Consider the following 23,823-nt stretch of genomic DNA (forward strand, 5'->3'; position numbering starts at 1 on the left):
GTGCAGTTGCAAACCATAGTCTGGCTTTTTTATGGCGGTTTTGGAGCAGTGGCTTCTTCCTTGCTGAGCGGCCTTTCAGGTTATGTCGATATAGGACTAGTTTTACTGTGGAAATAGACACTTTTGTACGTGTTTCCTCCAGCATCTTCACAAGATCCTTTGCTGTTGTTGTGGGATTGATTTGCACTTTTCACACCAAAGTACGTTCATCTCTAGGAGACAGAACGCTTCTCCTTCCTGAGTGGTATGACGGCTGCGTGGTCCCATGGTATTTATACTTGCATACTATTGTTTGTACAGATGAACGTGGTACCTTCAGGCATTTGGAAATTGCTCCCAAGGCTGAACCAGACTTGTGGAGGTCTACACATTTTTTTCTGAGGTCTTGGCTGATTTCTTTTGATTTTCTCATGATGTCAAGCAAAGAGGCACTGAGTTTGAAGGTAGGCCTTGAAATATATCCACAGGTACACCTCCAATTGACTCAAATGGTGTCAATTAGCCTATCAGAAGCTTCTAAAGCATGACATAATTTTCAGGAATTTTCCAAGCTGTTTAAAGGCACAGTCAACTTAGTGTATGTAAACTTCTGACCCACTTGAATTGTGAAAAAGTAAATTATAAGTGAAATAATCTGTCTGTAAACAATTGTTGGAAAAATGACTTGTGTCATGCACAAAGTAGATGTCCTAACCGACTTGCCAAAACGATAGTTTGTTAACAAGAAATTTGTGGAGTGGTTGAAAAACTAGTTTTAATGACTCTAACCTAAGTGTATGTAAACTTCCGACTTCAACTGTAAATAGTGCCATCCATGAACTCAAACATATTCAGTTGTCCTTGATGTCTTTGTGTTTTTTGGATTGTTGTCTGTTTTCATTTGTTTGTCTTTTTTCTTCATTTTGTTGGTGCTTTGGGGGAGGGGGGCTTGGGGGGGACGGGGATGAGTATGGGGAATGGAATTATTTTATTTTTCTCCGGGGGGGGGGGGGGGGGGGGGGTTCTCGGATGGTTGAGGGGCAGCTCTTGGGGATCTTGGAGGGCTGGTGGCCTGGAGGTTGGGAGCTTAGGCTGGTGGCGGATGGGTCGCTGGTTCGGGTCCCCTTTTTTGACCTTGTGGGAGATCTGTCGACGTGCCCTTGAGCAGGGCGTTGACCCTGGTTACTTCTGTGGGTCGCTCTGGATGGGAGTCTGTTAGATTACTAATGTGATGTAGATGTTGAGCAGCAGTAGATTTTGTGTTTTAAATATAAAATGTTAAAAAAGAACCCGATGGTCACTCTGACAGATCTCCAGAGTTCCTCTGTGGAGATGGGAGAACCTTCCAAAAGGACACTCCATCAATCAGGCCTTTATGGTAGAGTGGCCAGACGGAAGCCACTCCTCAGTAAAAGGCACATGACAGCCTGCTTGGAGTTTGCCAAAAGGCACCGAAAGTCTCTCAGACCAGGAGAAACAAGATTGTCTGGTCGGATGAAACCAAGATTGAACTTTTTGGCCTGAATGCCAAGTGTCACTTCTGGAAGAAACCTGGCACCATCCCTATGGTGAAGCATGGTGGTGGCAGCATCATGCTGTGGGGATGTTGTTCAGCGGCAGAGACTGGGAGACTAGTCAGGATCGAGGCAAAGATGAACGGAGCAAAGTACAGAGAGAATATTGATGAAAACCTGCTCCAGAGCGCTCAGGACCTCAGACTGTGGCAAAGGTTCACCTTCCAACAGGACAACAACTCTAAGCACACAGCCAAGAGAAAGCAGGAGTGGCTTCGGGACAAGTCTCTGAATGTCCTTGAGTGGCCCAGGCAGAGCCCGGACTTGAACCCGATCTAATATCTCTGGAGAGACCTGAAAATAGCTGTGCAGCGACGCTCCCCATCCAACCTGACAGAGTTTGAGAGGATCTGCAGAGAAGAATGGGAGAAACTCCCCAAATACAGGTGTGCCAAGCTTGTAGCGTCATACCCCAGAAGACTTGAGGCTGTAAGGTGCTTCAACAAAGTACTGAGTAAACGGTCTGAATACTTATGTAATGTGATATTTCATTATTTACTTTTATTTGCAAAATTTCAAAAAAACTGTTTTTGCTTTGTAATTATGGGGTATTGTGTGTAGATTGATGAGGGAAAAAAACATGATTATTTGTCTCTCTAAAAAAAGTAAACCATCGTGTGATAGATATTAAACAAATACATGTCTATCATTGAACAGCCCCATGCCATGATTAGATGGTGAAAAAAACACCAATCTTATTTACCAACATTTAAAAAAATGGATATACAGTATAGCGTTTTTGAATGAATCACGTTTTGTTGGAGGGAGGACAGAGTTTTCATCTTAATGTCACAATGAGCTTGCATGCTTGTCCCTGATGAGAGCCCAGCTCAGCGAATATCATTGCTAACTGCCAACTGCTACTGCCAGATGAGAGGGTTTTAAGGGGCAGGAGACCCTCCCTGTCTCCAGCAATGTGACTCTTAAAACCCACAGTTGCATAATAAGTACCTTCTCGCTCTCTCTCACTTTCTCTCGCTTTCTCTCGCTCTCGCTTTCTCTCTCTCTCTCTCTCTCTCTCTCTCTCTCTCTCTCTCTCTCTCTCTCTCTCTAGGGACCTGAGGAATAATTTCATTAGCACGGTGGAGCACGGGGCCTTCCGTGGACTGGTGGCTCTGAGGAGACTGTGAGTATTAAGGGGTTTGTCATAGTGGTTGGGCTACCCAGAGTGACAAGGTCAGGGTCTTAGGGGGGCATTGGTGAGGGGACGGCGTGGAGAGGGGTGGGTTGTTCCATGTGGCAACTATGACAGAAGAGCTTCCTTTGATGGCTTCATCATAATTAAAGAAGGAGAAGCAAATTCACTCTTTCCTGAAGTGGTAGATAAAACACACACACACATTCTCTCGCTCTCTCTCGATGCCATTGTTCATGCCTATGGTTCACGCTCTGCGCTCGCCCCCTGATTTCTTCCCTGTTATCTACTGATAGCTAGTGATAGTGATGCACAAGCTAGGCCTGTTTGAAACATTGCCATCTACTGGCATCCTTTACACGCCAGATTCAGAAGCTCGAAAACCCCATTAGAGAAAAAAAAGCATGAAAACCCCAATTGATTTTTGCCCAAAGTTAAATTCATCATGGTTTTTATTTGTATTAGTTTGTTTTGCAGTCAAAAATAATAGATTCAGTATAGTTTGTTTTTCAAATGTTTTTCTTAATTATTGTATTTCAGTTTACTAAATTGTTTTTCCAATTTTAGTTTTTATTTTGTTTTCGTTTACTATAATAACCTTGGCTCGGGAGCAGCAGAGTGCTAATTTAAGTGCTCCCCAACTGATGATTACTCGAGTGCCTTGCTTATTTTCCCACAGCTGCTCCAGCAAAGCAGCTCTTTAATTACAGAGGGAAAGGGCACAGAGCCACGACAGCCCTCAGTGTGCATGTGCGCGTGTGAGGATGGATGGGGATGTGAGGGATGTGAGGGATGTGAGGGGTGAAGGGGTTACAGAAGGTCAGTGTTTATATCTCGCGAGTTGGAATAAATAAACATTGGACTGGTGGTTTAACATCACAGTTCCTTGAGCTGCTTAAGCTCGCGTTAATAGATTATTATGAGAAGAGATGGCACATAACACACACACACACTTGTTGTCACAGCCAAGCTCATTCTGTGTTCTCTCACCCACATGCCCCCTCACTGCCAGCTCTCCTGCTATGATCAGTGTCCTTAATGCTTTAAGTCAGATGTGCTTGGCTTATCTCTAAGCCACAATTTAAAGTTTGCTTTTTGTCCTTATAGGGATCTCTCCAACAATCGGATTGGCTGCCTCTCTCCTGAAATGTTTGTAGACCTTGGCAATCTCTCTAAATTGTGAGTAATGTCTAAATTGAAAACATACAGTACCGTACGCACAATTTGAGGTGCGTGTGTAGGAAACATTTTGTTTCTCTTAGAAAAGGCTGTTTCAAAGTAATGCATCAGCAGATACTGTGGCATTTTACTTGTACAAAGTAAACCAGTTTGATGTGTATTTCCCCTTTTCTCCCCACAGGAATCTATCTGGAAATATTTTCTCTTCGTTGCCGGTGGGACTATTCACACACCTCCTGTCTCTCAAAGTCCTGTAAGAAAACAAAATGAAACAACACACACACACACACACACCCCACAAACACATAATCACTCACACTGTACCAAAATGACACCTACACAGTTCGATGATGGTTGTAATGCCATTGTCGTATCCGCTCAGGCACTTCTCTACAGAGTCTCTGTTCTGTGACTGTCAGCTGGAGTGGCTGCTGCTGTGGGCCAGGGCGAACAGTGTGCGCCTGGGCAACGACACCCTGTGTGTGTACCCCACACACCTCCACGGCCTGGAGGTCCGCAACCTGAGGGAGACACAGCTCAGATGTGGTATGTTACCTCACACCATCACTATCTGTGTTTACATAAGACATACAGAACACCTACATACAGTAAGCATCACATTACCCTTTTTTCTGTATATGTTTGAATTTGTATTGTCCCCCAAAATCAATGAGAATGGTTTATGACGAGTATGGCCTATGATTATAAGTATGATGATGAGTATGTCTGAAAGTCAGTGGCTGAATATTCCCAGCTGTCTGTCGGATCACCCCTCTGTGTATGTGAGGTGAGTGAATCACCTGAGAGGAAGAGATGGAGGAGAGCTCTGGAGACTGGTGAGGTAGCTAGCTAGAGTGTTCTGGTGTTTCCATCTCTGCTTTGTGATATGCTGTGCTCTGAGCCATGGGGGAATCACATCTCATTACTGAAAGCAACTCTGCTCCTGCATTCCCCATATCCTGCACACGCTTAGAGGATATTGCACTGGGATGAGGAAATAACACGAGTCACTGCTAGAAATGTAAATGGGTGTGTATGTGTGCAGCCACGTGTGTGTGTGTGTGTGTGTGTGTGTGTGGGGGGGGGGGGGGTGTCCATGTACAATACTAGAGACATTCTGAAGTTATTCTACGTAATCCTGAGTGTGTGTCTTTCATTATGTGGAACAATCCAAGCAATTACAGGGTAATTCCACACAGTCCTATGACATAGAGCCAAGAGTGGAATTAGGCTGGTTGGAATGTAGAATTCTCCTTTCACCCTAACACATCCATTATGGGATTAACTTGATAATGTTCAGGACTCCCTCTACAATACCTTTACTTACTTGCTTGGCAAGAGCCATCTTCGATTGGACACAGTACAGTGCTCTAACAACCTCTTCTTGTAATGTTATTTGCAGCCTATTATCTCCAAAGGGTTCACTTTATGCAGCACTACTATACTGTGGCCATCAGCATTTAATCACATATCAGCTGCGTTTGTTCAGCACCTGGTGATATACAGTGGCTTGCAAAAGTATTCACTCCCCTTGGCATTTTTCCTATTTTGTTGCCTTACAACCTGGAATTAAAATAGATTTTTGGGGGGTTTGTATCATTTGATTTACACAACATGCCTATCACTTTGAAGATGCAAAATCTTTTTGATTGTGAAACAAACAAGAAATAACACAAAAAAACAGACAACTTGAGCGTGCATAACTATTCACCCCCCCAAAGTCAATACTTTGTAGAGCCACCTTTTGCAGCAATTACAGCTGCAGGTCTCTTGGGGTATGTCTCTATAAGCTTGGCACATCTAGCCACTGGGATTTTTGCCCATTCTTCAAGGCAAAACTGTTCCAGCTCCTTCAAGTTGGATGGGTTCCTCTGGTGTACAGCAATCTTTAAGTCATACCACAGATTCTCAATTGGATTGAGGTCTGGGCTTTGACTAGGCCATTCCAAGACATTTAAATGTTTCCTCTTAAACCACTCAAGTGTTGCTTTAGCAGTATGCTTAGGGTCATTGTCCTGCTGGAAGGTGAACCTCCATCCCAGTCTCAAATCTCTGGAAGACTGAAACAGGTTTCCCAAAAAAATGTCCCTGTATTTAGCGCCATCCTTCAATTCTGACCAGTTTCCCAGTCCCTGCCGATGAAAAACATCCCCACAGCATGATGCTGCCACCACCATGCTTCACTGTGGGGATGGTGTTCTTGGGGTGATGAGAGATTTTGGGTTTGCGCCAGACATAGTGTTTTCCTTGATGGCCAAAAAGCTCAATTTTAGTGTCATCTGACCAGAGTACCTTCTTCCATATGTTTGGGGAGTCTCCCAAATGGCTTTTGACGAACACCAAATGTGTTTGCTTATTTTTTTCTTTAAGCAATGGCTTTTTTCTGGGCACTCTTCCATAAAGCCCAGCTCTGTGGAGTGTACAGCTTAAAGTGGTCCTATGGACAGATACTCCAATCTCCGCTGTGGAGCTTTGCAGCTCCTTCAGGGTTATCTTTGGTCTCTTTGTTGCCTCTCTGATTAATGCCCTCCTTGCCTGGTCCGTGAGTTTTGGTGGGCAGCCCTCTCTTGGCAGGTTTGTTGTGGTGCCATATTCTTTCAATTTTTTAATAATGGATTTAATGGTGCTCCGTGGGATGTTCAAAGTTTCAGATATTTTTTTATAACCCAACCGTGATCTGTACTTCTCTACAATTTTGTCCCTGACCTGTTTGGAGAGCTCCTTGGTCTTCATGGTGCCGCTTGCTTGGTGGTGCCCCTTGCTTAGTGGTGTTGCAGACTCTGGGGCCTTTCAGAACAAGTGTCTATATTCATACTGAGATCGTGTGACAGATCATGTGACACTTAGATTGCACACAGGTTGACTTAATTTAACTAATTATGTGACTTCTGAAGGTAATTGGTTGCACCAGATCTTATTTAGGGGCTTCATAGCAAAGGGGATGAATACATATGCACGCACCACTTTTCCGTTATTTATTTATTTACAAGTTATTTTTTTCATTTCACTTCACCAATTTGGACTATTTTGTGGATGTCCATTACATGAAATCCAAATAAAAGCCATTTAAATTACAGGTTGTAATGCAACAAAATAGGAAAAATGCCAAGGGGGATGAATACATTTGCAAGGCACTGTAGGTCAAAGTATTACTGAGAATGACAGTATATTATAATGACAGTCGATATGATGACAAATGACAAAGCTCTCCTTCTCACTTACACCTGACAATAGTTTTGCCTCTTTTCATTTGGTAGAACTATCCACGGTGTCTTCATGTTATTCTTTTTTTGTTTCTTCAATCGTTCTTCTCCAAAGAGATGACTAGCAGATGTCAGGGTGAACACATCTTAAAGTGCTTCTCCTCCTTTGGGGTGTCTGACATGGCGTTCGGGTCAAGTGTCATTGTCAAACGAGGGGGAATGGAGGGAGGAGTAGTTTCCTGCCAGGATCAGGTGCTTCCTCAGATGGGGGTCAAGGCAACGTCTGTTCAGCTCATCTAACACTGAGAAATAAGACACACACACACGGGAATAAGGAGCAGGGCCCTCTTTGGTTTCCTCAAGGCTCATCAGTGGCCTCTGTGTAGAATGCATATCATTTTAAATTTTAGTAATTTAGCAGACGCTCTTATCCAGAGCGATTTACAGGAGCAATTAGGATTAAGTGCCTTTCTCAAGGGCACATCAGCATTTTGTTTTACCTAGTTGGCTCAGGGATTCAAACCAGCGACCTTTCGGTTACTGACCCAACACTCTTAACCACTAGGCTACCTGCCGCATATGAAATGGCATACATAGCCTACGGTAAGAAGAGATTAGTTGATTCACACACACCCAGGGCCTTTGGTGTCTGGATAATTATTTAGTGTATGACGCCATGGCAGTGTCATGGTCCTAATGGTCACTACAGGCCTTATGCACATGACGATAATTATATGCCCTTTAGACCCTGTGGTCAGACCAGTAGAACTTGGTTTCAAGTTTAATTAACTCCGTATTCTGAAAAAGACAGAATATTATCCAAGCAACATCTGGATACAATAAGATAAATGTAGCCAGTGTGTGTGAAAGGGCCTAATCCTATTGAGGAAATAGCAGGGTAGCACATATGCTCATGTAACCCAATATTGCAAGCTCTGATATTGCTAAAATGTTGAATACTAATAGTCAATTGTCTGCCCTACATACACAAACAAACAGCACTAGGATATCTTAAAGCAATTTGGAAATATAGACCTGTAAACACACAGATACATTGGGCGGAAATATCAACTATTAATATTTATGATGAATGTAAACTTCACTTTTTGGTAGCTGTTCAATAGACAACTTTCCAAGTCAAATTTGCGCTCTCTCTTCATTGCTGAATGGTCCTGCCTGACAAAAATGCATACAGTTACAAATGTTTTTTTTAGAATGTTGTGGCTATTGTAATTATCTCTAAGGCAAGTGGGCTCAGACACTGAAAACTGTCATTTTTTCCAATTTAAGGTTCCTCTGTGGATTGTTATGTATTTAGCCCCTACTCTTGCAATTACGTTAGAGGGACCCCCCTAGATTTAACTCCAAATCCATTATGGCGTCAAGTCCAATATGGCTGCCACAATACCATTACATTTCCTTCCATATCCTTTTCTGTACATAATGCCCTGAATCTTTTCTACAATGCCCGGAAACCTGCCCCTTTTTTTCTCTGTACCCAACGCACTAGAAGACCAGTACTTAAAGCCTTTAGCCGTATCCTTATTCTACTCCTCCTCTGTTCCTCTGGTGATGTATAGGTTAACCCAGGCCCTGTAGCCCCCAGTATCACTCCTACTCCCCAGGCGTTATCATTTGTTGACTTCTGTAATCGTAAAAGCCTTGGTTTCTTGCACGTTAATATCAGAAGCCTCCTTCCTAAGTTTGAGTTATTCACTGCGTTAGCACACTCTGCCAACCCTGATGTTCTAGCAGTGTCTGAATCCTGGCTTAGGAAGGCCACCAAAAATTCAGAAATTTCCATCCCCAACTACAACATTTTCAGTCTCGATAGAACTGCCAAAGGAGGTGGGGTTGCAATCTACTGTAGAGAGAGCCTGCAGAGCTCTATCGTACTAACCAGGGCTGTGCCCAAACAGTTTGAGCTCCTACTTCTAAAAATCCACCTTTCCAGAAATAAGTCTCTCATTGTTGCCGCTTGCTACAGACCCCCCTCAGCCCCGAGCTGTGCCCTGGACGCCATATGTGAACTGATTGCCCCCCATCTATCCTCAGAGTTCGTACTGCTTGGTGACCTAAACTGGGATATGCTTAACACCCCGGCCAACCTACAATCTAAACTAGATGCCCTCAATCTCACACAAATTATCAACGAACATACCAGGTACAACCCTAAATCTATAAACATGGGCACCCTCATAGATATCATCCTGATAAATCTACCCTCTAAATACACCTCCGCTGTCTTCAACCAGGATCTCAGCGATCACTGCCTTATTGCCTGCGTCCTCAATCTTAAATAAGCATGCCCCATTCAAAAAATGCAGAACTAAGAACAGATATAGCCCCTGGTTCTCCTCAGACTTGACTGCTCTTGACCAGCACAAAAACATCCTGTGGTGTACTGCATTAGCATCGAACAGCCCCCGCGATATGCAACTTTTTAGGGAAGTCAGGAACCAATATACACAATCAGTTAGGAAAGCAAAGGCTAGCTTTTTCAAACAGAAATTTGCAACCTGTAGCACTAACTCCAAAAAGTTTTGGGACACTGTAAAGTCCATGGAAAATAAGAGCACCTCCTCCCAACTGCCCACTGCACTGAGGCTAGGAAACACTGTCACCACCGATAAATCTACAATAATCGAGAATTTCAACAAGCATTTTGCTACGGCTGGCCATGCTTTCCACCTGGCTACCACTACCCCGGCCACCAGCTCGGCACCCTCCGCTACAACTTGCCCATGCCCCCCCCCCCGCTTCTCCTTCACAGAAATTCAGACAGCTACTGTTCTGAAAGAGCTGAAAAATGTGGACCCCTACAAATCAGCTGGGCTAGACAATCTGGACCCTTTCTTTCAAAAATTTGCCGCCGAAATTGTCGCAACCCCTATTACTAGCCTGTTCAACCTCTCTTTCGTAATGTCTGAGATCCCCAGAGATTGGAAAGCTGCTGCGGTCATCCCCCTCTTCAAAGGGGGTGACACTCTAGATCCAAACTGTTATAGACCTATATCCATCCTGCCCTGCCTTTCAAAAGTTTTTGAAAGCCAAGTTAACAAACAGATCACCGACCATTTTGAATCCCACCGTACCTTCTCCACTATGCATTCCGGTTTCCGAGCTGGTCATGGGTGCACCTCAGCCACGCTCAAGGTCCTAAACGATATTATAAACACGATCGATAAAAGACAGTACTGCGCAGCCGTCTTCATCGACCTGGCCAAGGCTTTCATTTACATTTACATTTACGTCATTTAGCAGATGCTCTTATCCAGAGCGACTTACAAATTGGGTTTCGGCTCTGTCAACCACTGCATTCTTATTGGCAGACTAAATATCCTTGGTTTCTCTAATGACTGCCTTGCCTGGTTCACCAACTACTTCTCAGATATAATTAAATGTGTCAAATCGCAGGGCCTGTTGTCTGGACCTCTGGCTGTCTCTATGGGGGTGCCACAGGGTTCAATTCTCGGGCCGACTCTATTCTCTGTGTATATCAATGATGTCGCTCTTGCTGCTGGTGACGCTCGGATCCACCTCTATGCGGACGACACCATTTTGTATACATCTGGCCCTTCATTGGACACTGTGTTAACAAACCTCCAAACAAGCTTCAACGCCATACAACACTCCTTCCGTAGCCTCCAACTGCTCTTAAACACTAGTAAAACTAAATGCATGCTCTTCAACCGAACGCTGCTTGCACCCACCCACCCGACTAGAATCACTACTCTCGGCAGGTCTGACCTAGAGTATGTGGACAACTACAAATACCTAGGTGTCTGGTTAGACTGTAAACTCTCTTTCCAGACTCACATTAAGCATCTCCAATCAAAAGTTGGATCTAAAATCGGCTTCCTATTTCGCAACAAAGCCTCCTTCACTCATGCTGCCAAACATGCCCTCGTAAAACTGACTGTCCTACCGATCCTTGACTTTGGCGATGTCATTTACAAATTAGCCTCCAACACTCTACCCAGCAAATTGGATGTAGTCTATCACAGTGCCATCCGTTTTGTCACCAAATCCCCATATACTACCCACCATTGTGACCTGTACGCTCTTGTTGGCTGGCCCTCACTACATATTCGTCGCCAAACCCACTGGCTCCAGGTCATCTATAAATCACTGCTAGGCAAATCCCTGTCTTATCTTAGCTCACTGGTCACCATAGCAACACCCACCCGTAGTCTGCGCTCCAGCAAGTATATCTCACTGGTCATCCCCAAAGCCAACACCTCTTTTGGCCGCCATTCCTTCCAGTTCTCTGCTGCCAATGACTGGAACGAACTGCAAAAATCTCTGAAGCTGGAGACTCTTATCTCCCTCACTAACTTTAAGCGTCAGTTGTCAGAGCAGCTTACCGATCACTGCACCTGTACACAGCCCATCTGAAATTAGCCCACCCAACTACCTCATCCCCTTATTGTTATTTATGTTGCTAATTTGCACCCCAGTATCTCTATTTGCACATCATCTTTTGCACATCTATCATTCCAGTGTTAATACGAAATTGTAACTATTTTGCACTATGGCCTATTTATTGCCTTACCTCCATAACTTACTACATTCGCACACACTGTATATATATGTTCTGTTTGTATTTTTGACTTTATGTTTTGTTTACCCCATATGTAACTCTGTGTTGTTGTTTTTTTTATCGCACTGCTTTGCTTTATCTTGGCCAGGTCGCAGTTGTAAATGAGAACTTGTTCTCAACTGGCTTACCTGGTTAAATAAAGGTGAAATAAAAATATATAAAAAAAATGTGTGGTTTAATCACCTGTATATGTACTGTACACGTTTTAAATGAGTCACGAGCCTCTTTGAAGATCAATGAGGCAAATGTGAGGCTTTAGCTAAAGGAAAGAGAAACCAACCCTTACACCCTCTCCCTAGCTCTACAACTTGCCCCCACTGTGGTATAAGTTGCCCCTCCAGGATTGGGCTCTTAAGTCATCTCCGTATCACTTAGAAGTGAGCTTTTTTATTGCTAGTCCAATATGTCTGCCTGAATCCAACATGATCTGCTGACCCACTGCATTTGTGATGCACATTGGGATGTTCCGGTACACTCTTATACTACTTTCACATAGGATTTACGGTTTTTTGCCTGTGAAAAAAATTGGGCATTGTCTACATGACCCCGTTACAAACAGGCCCATTTCTACAACATTCTTGCCCATATACGCCATTTATACCTCCCGTGTGCATGCCGGCATGCCGGGGACGAGTGGTAGTAGTGGTGTGCTGATGTGGGAGGGAGTCTATTTTAATAAATCCATTGAGAATGTACACCATCAAAAGGGAATCTATTATTAATTTGTTTAGGTAGGTCCTAAGAAACATTATAAGACTAATACAATTTATTTTCAAAAGCATAGAATGGGATATTTTGGGTTGATGTTACTGGTATGTGCAGCCAATATGGCTGCGGCATGCACAGGAAATCAATAGTTATTTTATTTATTAAATAGACAAGACACACCTTAGGCTACCGTGATCACAATCAATACACATATTTTATGCTAGGCTAAGAATATATTGAAATATAATATAAATAATATTTTTCCCACACAACTTGCGTCATGGCAACGTGTGGAACAACTGTCATATAATGCTTTTGATATGATCCACATTTCATCACTTTCCTAAACACACTCTGATTTGTTAGGGAGCGGGCATAGGGTCTTACATTGAGAGTATCTTTATCATGATACCGATAGAAAATAATAGCAATCTATATTTTCCAAAAGCATTTGAGTCTTGTGTGTTCATATTTCGCAACCTCCGCCAGATTTTGGAGTTGCCTATACAGTGGGGAGAACAAGTATTTGATACACTGCCGATTTTGCAGGTTTATCATAGGTACACTTCAACTGTGAGAGACGGAATCTAAAACAAAAATCCAGAAAATCACATTGTATGATTTTTAAGTAATTAATTTGCATTTTATTGCATGACATAAGTATTTGATCACCTACCAACCAGTAAGAATTCCGGCTCTCACAGACCTGTTAGTTTTTCTTTAAGAAGCCCTCCTGTTCTCCACTCATTGCCTGTATTAACTGCACCTGTTTGAACTCGTTACCTGTATAAAAGACACCTGTCCACACACTCAATCAAACAGACTCCAACCTCTCCACAATGGCCAAGACCAGAGAGCTGTGTAAGGACATCAGGGATAAAATTGTAGACCTGCACAAGGCTAGGATGGGCTACAGGACAATAGGCAAGCAGCTTGGTGAGAAGGCAACAACTGTTGGCGCAATTATTAGAAAATGGAAGAAGTTCAAGATGACGGTCAATCACCCTCGGTCTGGGGCTCCATGCAAGATCTCACCTCATGGGGCATCAATGATCATGAGGAAGGTGAGGGATCAGCCCAGAACTACACGGCAGGACCTGGTCAATGACCTGAAGAGAGCTTGGACCACAGTCTCAAAGAAAACCATTAGTAACACACTACGCCGTCATGGATTAAAATCCTGCAGCTCACGCAAGGTCCCCCTGCTCAAGCCAGTGCATGTCCAGGCCCATCTGAAGTTTGCCAATGACCATCTGGATGATCCAGAGGAGGAATGGGAGAAGGTCATGTGGTCTGATGAGACAAAAATAGAGCTTTTTGGTCTAAATTCCACTCGACGTGTTTGGAGGAAGAAGAAGGATGAGTACAACCCCAAGAACACCATCCCAACCGTGAAGCATGGAGGTGGAAACATCATTCTTTAGGGATGCTTTTCTGCAAAGGGGACAGGACGACTGCACCATATTGAGGGGAGGATGGATGGGGCCATGTATCGCAAGATCTTGGCCAACAACCTCCTTCCCTCAGTAAGAGCATTGAAGATGGGTCGTGGCTGGGTCTTCCAGCATGACAACGACCCGAAACACACAGCCAGGGCAACTAAGGAGTGGCTCCGTAAGAAGCATCTCAAGGACCTGGAGTGGCCTAGCCAGTCTCCAGACCTGAACCCAATAGAACATCTTTGGAGGGAGCTGAAAGTCCGTATTGCCCAGCGACAGCCCCGAAACCTGAAGGATCTGGAGAAGGTCTGTATGGAGGAGTGGGCCAAAATCCCTGCTGCAGTGTGTGCAAACCTGGTCAAGACCTACAGGAAACGTATGATCACTGTAATTGCAAACAAAGGTTTCTGTACCAAATATTAAGTTCTGCTTTTTTGATGTATCAAATACTTATGTCATGCAATAAAATGCAAATGAATTACTTAAAAATCATACAATGTGATTTTCTGGATTTTTGTTTTAGATTCCGTCTCTCACAGTTGAAGTGTACCTATGATAAAAAATTACAGACCTCTACATGCTTTGTAAGTAGGAAAACCTGCAAAATCGGCAGTGTATCAAATACTTGTTCTCCCCACTGTACGTGATCAAGCAAAATAATAGGCCTACACTTGATTTAGGCGACTTTATTGCATTCTGAATGTTTCTGATCAGTGATGGATGAGCAAACAGATAGATGAGCTATACCACTTCCACTTATTTGCCCAGCCAGAGAATTAACCAAATATACAGACGGAGATTCAGTGAATCAAAATCACATTGATTGATTAAGACAAGTCACAGGCAAAATAATCCACTTGTTAAGCTATGTAACATGCTGGCAAAATGTTCTGATCGATACTAATAAATGACCAACTAGGCAACGTGATCATGAGCAGCACTCACCTCAATTTAGCTAACATTTCTACAGCCTAATTGTAGCCTAACCAATATGCAAACGAGGATTCAGTGAAAATAAAAATCGACTTTGATAGATTTATCAAGACCCCACGCTTGCCTCAAAGCAGTGCAAAATGGTGCTGAAATAGTTGACCACACACGGGTATGCTATTGCTTCAATCAAATGTATTATAACAATTGGATGACTTTGGGGGTTTCAGTAAGCAACAAGTTGATGCCCTCAATTGCATTAGCCTACATTATTCCAATATTTGTCATTCAGTGATACAGTATTTGTTCCCACAGTAATTCTTTATTGATCCATCTAGTTGAGGTTAAGAAAATAGTACATGTGTTGGGCTATGCAAAGAGATTGGTGAAGTGACATGCCTCGCAGAGTTTAGAACTGCCAGGACGATAGTAGTAACTATTAAGAGCGTAGTGCATGCCAATGCCGCCTCTGCATTATGGCTACAATTCACACTAAGTCGTAGGCAGAAGTTTACCGCAATCATGCCTACGTCAGTTGGCGGAAATAAAAGTATAGGCTTTGTTGTCGGCAATACCTTTCATATATAAAAGAAAAGTCGGAAAAAAAGTTGACGGGACGCTAAAGTTGCCGGAAAACGCGTCTTGTTTGAAAGGTGTATTTTCCTTTTTGGGTTGAGCTGGCACATTGCTTCTTGCAGACAATCATATCCACCATCTTGGCTGTCTTCCCTGGAGTTGCCATATATTTTGACTTGGTGACAGTTATGGTGTATGGGGAGGATGCAACCAAACATGACAAGAGCATAAGGCAGGTGTTCACTGCAATGAACCAACACAACCTGACACTAATTGACAACTGACAAGAAATGCCATCAACTTATTGGGTCTTCACATGGCATAGGAATTGCACTTCTCCAATGTCAATGCCATCCTGAATCTCCCAGAACTGTTCTTGATAGGCCCACTCCACCATCAGTCCTTCCCTCAGGCAGTTACTAGAGACAGAGACACCATGGAACTGGACTGCTACTTCACGACAACAGCGTCTGGAAATTGCTGGCGTCCATTGTCCTCATATGTATCTGTTTTGCTACCAACCATGGCTGGCCAGCCCATGTGACACCTGAACTGGACTCACATGTGAAGAATGATCTTTCATGCTGGAGTGACTCATGCATTGGTCTGGGAAACTGCAGTAATCCCAATATCCCTATAAGGACTTTTGCCATTAATGGCAAACGAGGCACCTTAGGATGGTATAACTTGTGATCGTTTATTTGGTGGCTGGTGATTGACTGTGATAGTGGTCTTTGTGCACCGTGCTTGATCAGCTCCACCTCCTCTGCAAGCCTTTTACTGCCCATCAAAGCCCAGAGATCATCTTCAAATGTACAGTATATGTGTGTGGGGCTGTGCTATGTCCCTCACAACCAACACTTCTTAGTCATATTGTATACTACACTCTAACTAACCTCTAAGTAACCTGAGGTCACCCTCACTGGTTCTGTCACTCTCCACATCTCCTGCTGGGTGTGTGCCCCAGTCTGTAATCAATGCCAACCACCCACAGTTAATATCAGCCAAATTATCATCCTACTTGACTTCCAAAGGAATATAAAGAAATATGTAGGATGTAACCTGCAGGACTTTTTGCCACATTCAACATAAAAAAACTCGACCCACAGGGAAATTAGTCGTTGGAAAGATCTAAAGGCAAGTCTGTTTGTGACAGCCCTTTCACAGACGTTCCTTCACAACCAGACAACTAACCATTCCACTACTGGAAGTATCCCCAGCATCATTCAGGCTGGGATAACATTCCAGTTAGTCAATGGGTCTCTTTGGTATGCAAGCTGCATCTGCTGACTGCCTATAGCGAACTGTCCAAATGGAAACTGATCACCTGCCAGTCATACAGGAAGGATACTCGCCTTGTTGCTGCAGCTTGCACAGAATAACCAGTTAACTGTGCAAGCTGGTCAGGCCCCAAAACTACAACCACCACTCGCTACTTTGTCTCCTCAACCTTTAAGGACACACTCATGTCCTGGTCACCTCAAAGACTTTGAATCAACCTTGCACACTTAGTTATATTGGGGAAAAGAGGGCTGTACATATACACTACTAGCCCTGGCATCTAGGGATCCTCGTACCATCACACACACACACACACACACACACACACACACACATACACACACACACTAGCAAGCTCTGCACTAGCAAGCACACAGACACAAATATGGGATTGCCCTGACTTTTCGTCGTGCCATTACACACAGTGGGTCAACTACTTCATCAACACATACACATACTGTACACACCAGGAAAGCATACACACACACAAACATATACACACACAGTCTCGCCCTGGCAGTGCCTGATAGGCACAGGCGTTTTGCCGCGCTGATCCTTTGGCTCTGAGTGTTGATTCAACAGTATCAGCATAACAGCAGATCAACAGTCCATTGCCCCATGCTGTTTTTCTGTGGTACCACTTAGTCAGCTACAGGTTACACAGTAGCTCCAGTTCTGCACTGCTTCATGTCCAACTACCAATACATGGCTCTGTAAATTATCAACAAATTAAATGACACTTTAAAACACATGAAAATTGAAATATCAAGAGATGAGTGGTGTTAGCCCAGTAGATGAGCATGTTAACTGCGTACTTTAGTACAGAGGCACGTATGTGTTATTTATGTTAATAGTATGCATTATGCATTATTACTATTTATGTATGCATTAGAGCACATATTCCTCCATGGAATGCGTTTAACATGAGTTTCTGCGGGTTTTCACTCCTCCCTTGTACTTGATTGATGAAATAAGGTCACTAATTAGTAAAGAACTCCCCTCACCTGGTTGTCAAGGTCTTAATTGAAAGGGAAAAAAAACTAAAACCTGCAGACACTAGGCCCTCTATCGAAGGAGTTTGACACCCCTGCATTAGAGAATGCATACATAAAATCAAAGTCAGGTGACGTCTCACTAAATCGCCAATGATCGTTTCCCAGATCATACATTAAAATAAACATTGTGTTATTGGCTTAGTTAAACCATCTCCAGAGAGATGGAATGGTGCCGTGCCTTCTCTATCACACTATCTCTGTCAGATCCATTATATAGCATTTAGAATAGAGATGTAATATAGCTAGAGATGTTGGAGTTGGAACTGAATGTATCAGCATCCATAAATGGGAGCGCTTTATGAACCATGTACTGAATGGCCCGTCACACTGTAAGCACTGCTAGGTCTCCCCATTGATCTGAATGGAACTGAAGGCCGCTTAGCCGGCTTCTTGGAGCATGTCCAAGGAAATGTTTTTATGCGCCCAATCAAACATGTTCCCTGTGTTCGGAGGAATTCCCAAGGTACCACAGCGAGGCAGTTCACTACGATAATCACAGATCAGTATGTAGATGCGTGGCAGCGCTAGGTACAGCGCTAGCGTTTTCTAAGATTGAAACTGAAGACAGCTGTTAAACCCTTTACTAGCCTTTTTATATAGCCAACAACCACAAAACTCAGAATTTATCTGGTAGTAAATGATTTGCTTGGCTGTAATTCCTCTATATTCCCCACAGCTTTTGTTCATTCCTACAAGCACATTGCTTTCTCCGGATTGCTGATGTGTATGTGCTTGTATGTGTATGTGTATTTGTGGATATTGTATGTGTATTTCTGTGTGGTAACATTATCAATACTTTATAACTGACATGATTTCAGTCATGGGGAATCATTCATCCCTTTCCCATCCCCCACCAATATCTCCTTCCCTCTGGATGAATGACTCCCCCCCCCCCCCCTTCCGCTTCTCTTCTCCTCTCCTCTTCCCTGGTGTCTGCCTTTCCTCTTCAGATGGGCCTCTGGAGCTGCCCCTGTTCCAGCTGATCCCGTCCCAGAGACAGGTGGTGTTCCGTGGGGACCGGCTGCCTCTGCAGTGCACCGTTTCATACCTGGACCCCTCGGTCAAGCTGCGCTGGCACCACAATGGCCACGCCATCCACAGCAACGAGGGCAGGGGCGTCTACGTGGAGGAAACCCTGGTCCACGACTGCTGCCTGCTAACCAGGTAAGGGATATCGGGGACGTGAGGGGAGAGCTAATCGCTCTCGCTCGCTGACACACACACACACTCATGCGGTACAGTTGTGCAGTACACACACACAAACACTCACCCACATCACTGCATCTCGCTTATCATGCTCACGTACCCTGACACACAACCACACACATCTGTATGCAAACATACACAACACAAACATTCCCATCCCCTTTCTTTCCCTTATTGTAGCTGTGATTTACCTTGTGTTATCGTCCACCCTTGATAGGGATCTGAAAGGACCGGGACAGAATTGGGTTGGCAGTGTGCCACCACCTCTGAGAGCCAATCTGTGCCCCTCTCAGGAGGTTTTCGAAGCGCTCTGGGAACGTTGTCAGAGCATTCGGTGATCACACACTGACAGGAACGGATGCTGAATCATAATTACAGTGATAATGCAGGCAGCAGCGCTGCTTTTCTCACATTTCAGGGGCCCGTCACCACACATCCTCTTCCTCTCTTTGTTTCCTCTTCAGGCTACTGTTTCTGTTAGCTTGGCGGAAGACCTGGATTTAAATACTATTTGAAATAATTTAAAACACTTTATATGTGCTCAATTGAGCTTGCCTGGCTTATTGGACCAATCAAATCATCCCAAACCTGTAAACCCCACCCATCTGGCCCTCTAGGCATGCTAAAGCAAACACTCAAAGTATTGGAAAGATTTTCAAATAGTATTTGAACCCAGGTCTGCTTGGCTTGGCGGCAAGCAGGCTCATATGGAAGAGCACATTGCTGTTGATTAGTTTAACTGCTGCTACGCTCCGAGCCAGGGGCTCTAACATAAATATTGATGGAGTGTTGACAGAAATATTATTCCCTGTGTCAACAGGGCCGGAACGCTCATTGTCACGGTTTACATAGCACCAGGAATGCCAGCTCCTTTCCCAGTGCTGGGAAGGATACCGTCCTGGAATACCGTCGCTCCCACTGCTCCTGATTTGACCAACATTCCCACTTGATGTTGAAGTGTACTATTATGTTGTATTCTCTATAGCTTTGTGGCTGAGTTTATTGTCTCTAAGTATGAGGATGAGTGAAAATATATATTGGGTGGATATCTCGATAGGCTAACGGCATTCAGTGTTACCCTTCCTCCTTGCATTTCATTTGTATTGACAGATTGTTCTGTTGCGGACTGCCGAAATGGAATGACCTAAGCATTGCCTCTCCAATGAGGTCTGTAGTTCACACCTGGCCACTCATTACGAACTGGCTAATGGCTGTGGATCACTCGTAGCTAATAGCAACTAACAGCTGTAGTGTTAAGTTGTGAATTGTGTGTACACACAAAAGCCCATCAAGCTGCTCTGGTGAATGTATCACTTGTATGTGTGAATGGACTGAAGAGTGATTAACACATGCCTGTGTACTCTACAGCATACAGAGCAGAGCGTATCGGCCCGGTAGAGAGTCATCCCAGTGTCCGTTGTTAGGTGGTATTCTGTTCTAATGGCACGTCCATATGCAATCTAACTCCATTAAGTGGCTCAGGGGTGATTTGTGATGTTCATCAGTGTTAGTCGAGCCCTCTGACCCCTCACAGCAACACACACACATCAGGAACACACTCTAGCAACATGCACACACACACGCATGCACACACACACACACACACACACTCCCAACTCTCCTTTTCCACTACTGCGTCCCAGAGCGGAATGTGATGGATTTAGCCTCATTCTCATTCTGATTAGGCCTCGCAATTAGCTGGCGCTTTCCCTTGTATACACAAATTATGCAATTTTCTCCCTCCAAGTGGAACCTATATGGTCATGTTGCTCTTGGCAGCCACAGGCTAAGTCAAGCTTTTCCAGCAGTGAGAAAAAAGGCAAGCTGGAACTGAGGAACTGCCTTGGTTTCCACTGCAGACCGTTGAGTGTATAAAACATCCCATCCAACAAAAACAGTCTGAGCTCCTATATCATCAACAAGTGTGTTGACAGACAAGTAGGGAATTAGAGAGAGAGGGGACTTTCTGGCCCTGGTGCTCTCATTAAATAAAGTATCAGGGATAAGTATTGCTCTGTCCTGCCCGCCATGCCAGCAGCTAGGCCTGTGTCAATGCCAGTTTAATGATGAGGCCATATTTTCAGTTGCTATGCTCTCTCTGTTGATGGAGTTCACCTTGAAATAACGTCCTCTGAGCAGGTGTGTGTGTGTGTGTGTGTGTGTGTGCGTGAGAGTCAGGCCCTGTATGATGGACCATTGGAGAGGAAAAGTCTAAAAATACAGGATTTATTATGTAGCTTAAACCCCCCCCCCAATGTGTTAATTGATCAGACACGCTGAAGTCATATTGAAGTAGGATTTTATGACCCCTATTAAGGTGTTCCCAAATTGTTTTTGTAGCTTTTCTCTCACCTCAATTGAGTGTTGGCACAAACCAAAGTTAATTAAAATTAAAGTTGGCCATTCTTCAGAGGGTGCCATGTTATACAATGTGCCCGTGTAAACATTCAGGATATGTTACGTAGTCTTGCTGTCACTGAGGACATTTGGGGTGTGACGCTCACAGGCACAGGATGATAAGATGTTCCATTTCCCTATTTCATTCAGAATTTTGACCAAAAATAATGGTCCCTGAATACTAATGCCGGTGCTGGGTGTGGGTCTCTCTCTCTCTCTCTCTCTCTCTCTCTCTCTCTCTCTCTCTCTCTCTCTCTCTCTCTCTCTCTCTCTCTCTCTCTCTCTCTCTCTCTCTCTCTCTCTCTCTCTCTCTCTCTCTCTCTCTCTCTCTCTCTCTCTCTCTCTCTCTCTCTCTCTCTCTCTCTCTCTCTCTCTCTCTCTCTCTCTCTCTCTCTCTCTCTCTCTCTCTCTCTCTCTCTCTCTCTCTCTCTCTCTCTCTCTCTCTCTCTCTCTCTCTCTCTCTCTCTCTCTCTCTCTCTCTCTCTCTCTCTCTCTCTCTCTCTCTCTCTCTCTCTCTCTCTCTCTCTCTCTCTCTCTCTCTCTGAGGGAGTAGTAATTCAGATTGCCAGGGGATGGTAGGTTAGTTGATGGCATTACAGAGACGATACGATACAAACTGTAGATAGTGGCAAAGTGAGAGCCTTACATTTTTGCACATAAAAGCCTTGGTAGAGTTACGATGTCAGAAAGTGTTTTATCGATGTACACAATGCAAAGAAATACAAACAACTCCCTTTAAACTAAATGTTCAATCACAAGGTCCTTGAATGAATAGTGTTCTTAATTGGGCCCTATAGCCCATGGTTATGTCATTTATAGCAGGATTCTTTAGCCCGTATTACACATGGCTATGATCTGTAGTGGATGAAGTTAAGCTAACTGTGGTCACAACGCTGGTTGGAGTGGTTTAAGAGCGTGGGAGAACAAATGTCTTTGGAAGAAGCTGCTTCTCTTGTTATGGAGGAGGGATCTTTTATTTATTCCCAAATCACACACTAACGCTTTGAGTCTGACCATTCATACCCAGATTTAGCCTTCTCTGTTAAAGTGTTATCATCACTGCGCAAGAGTACTTCACAGAGGCCTGCAGTGGTGTATGTGTTTGCGTGTACATGCTTGCTAACTATGGTCCCCATACACAAAGTTCTCTTTATTATGTTTTCTATGTTTATTTGTTTGCAAGAATACAGTAGCTGTTCAACTGAATTCATGATAGGAAGCACCCACGCACTTACTTAGAGAAAGAGAAAGTAGGAAACCAACTCTGTGTCATAGAGCCTCTTGTAAAATGCCTGAGAGTTGGCATTTTGGTTTGTTGTTGGGGAGGGGACGCTTTTAAAGTTCACTGTCTTGTAAGCAGGCATTATGTAAACAAATGGTTAAATATCAGCGCAAGAGCGTAAGCGTTCCTAATGAGGCCTTTGGAAAGCGTTGGGTGCAGACAGCTCGACAATAGCGCAGTGTTGGTGTGGATTTAGGTCATTACTTTGTGTTGTGCCCCTGTCCCGCTCAGTGCTGCAGGGCTTTGCTCCGTAGCGTTCCAAGCTCCCTCTCATAGTTATTCAGTTGTGAGCCTTTGAGGACGACCTTCCTAAAATGTTTTCTATCAAACCACCAAACCACCCATAAGCTGACTGCTGGAGCTGGACAAACCCTCTATACACAATCTGTTTATCTGGGTCTGATTTAAGCTCTGTGTAGCAGATATCTGGTTTGTGATCTAGCTTCCACTTTGTTGCTTAAGCGGTGAGTATGCTTTGCTCCGGCAGTAGGGAGAAAAAGTGGAAAAGGGGGAGGAGTGGGGGATAGGGGGGCTAGAGCTAGGAGAGTGGAGAGTGAGAGGAGGGGAAGAGATACTGTATTTCCCATTGTACAGTATGTTTGGTTGGCCTGTTCACCAGTGATATAACTGTCCTCTGCACACTATTCATGTCTCGGTCTCTCACACATCGACAGACAGACAAAGAGACAGAGACACTTTATTTCATTGCCATCATCAAGTCTTTAAGTAATCATCATCATAATATGTTTCAATGCTTCCTTCTCCTCAAGCAAGCTGCTAGCATGGAGGCATCAGAGAGGCGGATATTGGATTAAGCTCAGAGGGTTACTATTTAGGGCCTGACTGAAGAGTTGATACACTACTTTGTGGTTGTGTCCCTTAGAAGGAGCACTGCTGTTTTAGGGAGAGAGAGCTGTGTTCTATTTCTGCCTGTGGTGGTGGAGATGACCGAGGCAGTGGCAGTAGCAGTAGCAGCACTGGGTTGCCCAAGCTATCACAGGATTACTCAACATCTCTGGACTGGACTCACACAGAGTGCTCACTTTATCAGGCACTCTGATGTACAGTGTGGTAGAGTGGTTTATTACTGGGCATAGCCAAGGGAGCTAAGCAAGGGAAGAGGAAATAATAATTAATCTAGCTACATGTAGCTACATCTATCTTGACTTATACGGATGTTTTCCTGAGCAGGAAAGGGAAGAGAAGTAGCCTGGGTCACCAGTAGGTTTCAGGATGAAGAAGACGTCTTTATCTGGTTTAATCTGGTTATCTGACC

At 44.0% G+C, this 23,823-nt stretch overlaps 1 protein-coding gene across 2 annotated transcripts in view; it reads left to right on the plus strand.

Moving 5' to 3' along the window:
* The window catches only part of adgra1b (adhesion G protein-coupled receptor A1b), a 282,388-nt gene that overhangs the window by 72,867 nt on the left and 185,698 nt on the right, over positions 1-23,823 (plus strand). For both annotated transcript variants that reach the window (XM_084152987.1, XM_084152986.1), the window contains exons 3-7: positions 2,608-2,679; positions 3,796-3,867; positions 4,049-4,120; positions 4,250-4,413; positions 18,613-18,826. In XM_084152987.1, the coding sequence (XP_084009113.1) occupies positions 3,836-3,867; positions 4,049-4,120; positions 4,250-4,413; positions 18,613-18,826 (482 nt within the window). In that variant the 5' untranslated portion in view covers positions 2,608-2,679; positions 3,796-3,835. The remainder of the gene's footprint in view (positions 1-2,607; positions 2,680-3,795; positions 3,868-4,048; positions 4,121-4,249; positions 4,414-18,612; positions 18,827-23,823) is intronic.

The sequence above is a fragment of the Coregonus lavaretus genome, assembly GCF_964263955.1.
Source record: "Coregonus lavaretus genome assembly, chromosome: 1".
Classification (NCBI taxonomy): Eukaryota; Metazoa; Chordata; class Actinopteri; order Salmoniformes; family Salmonidae; genus Coregonus; species Coregonus lavaretus.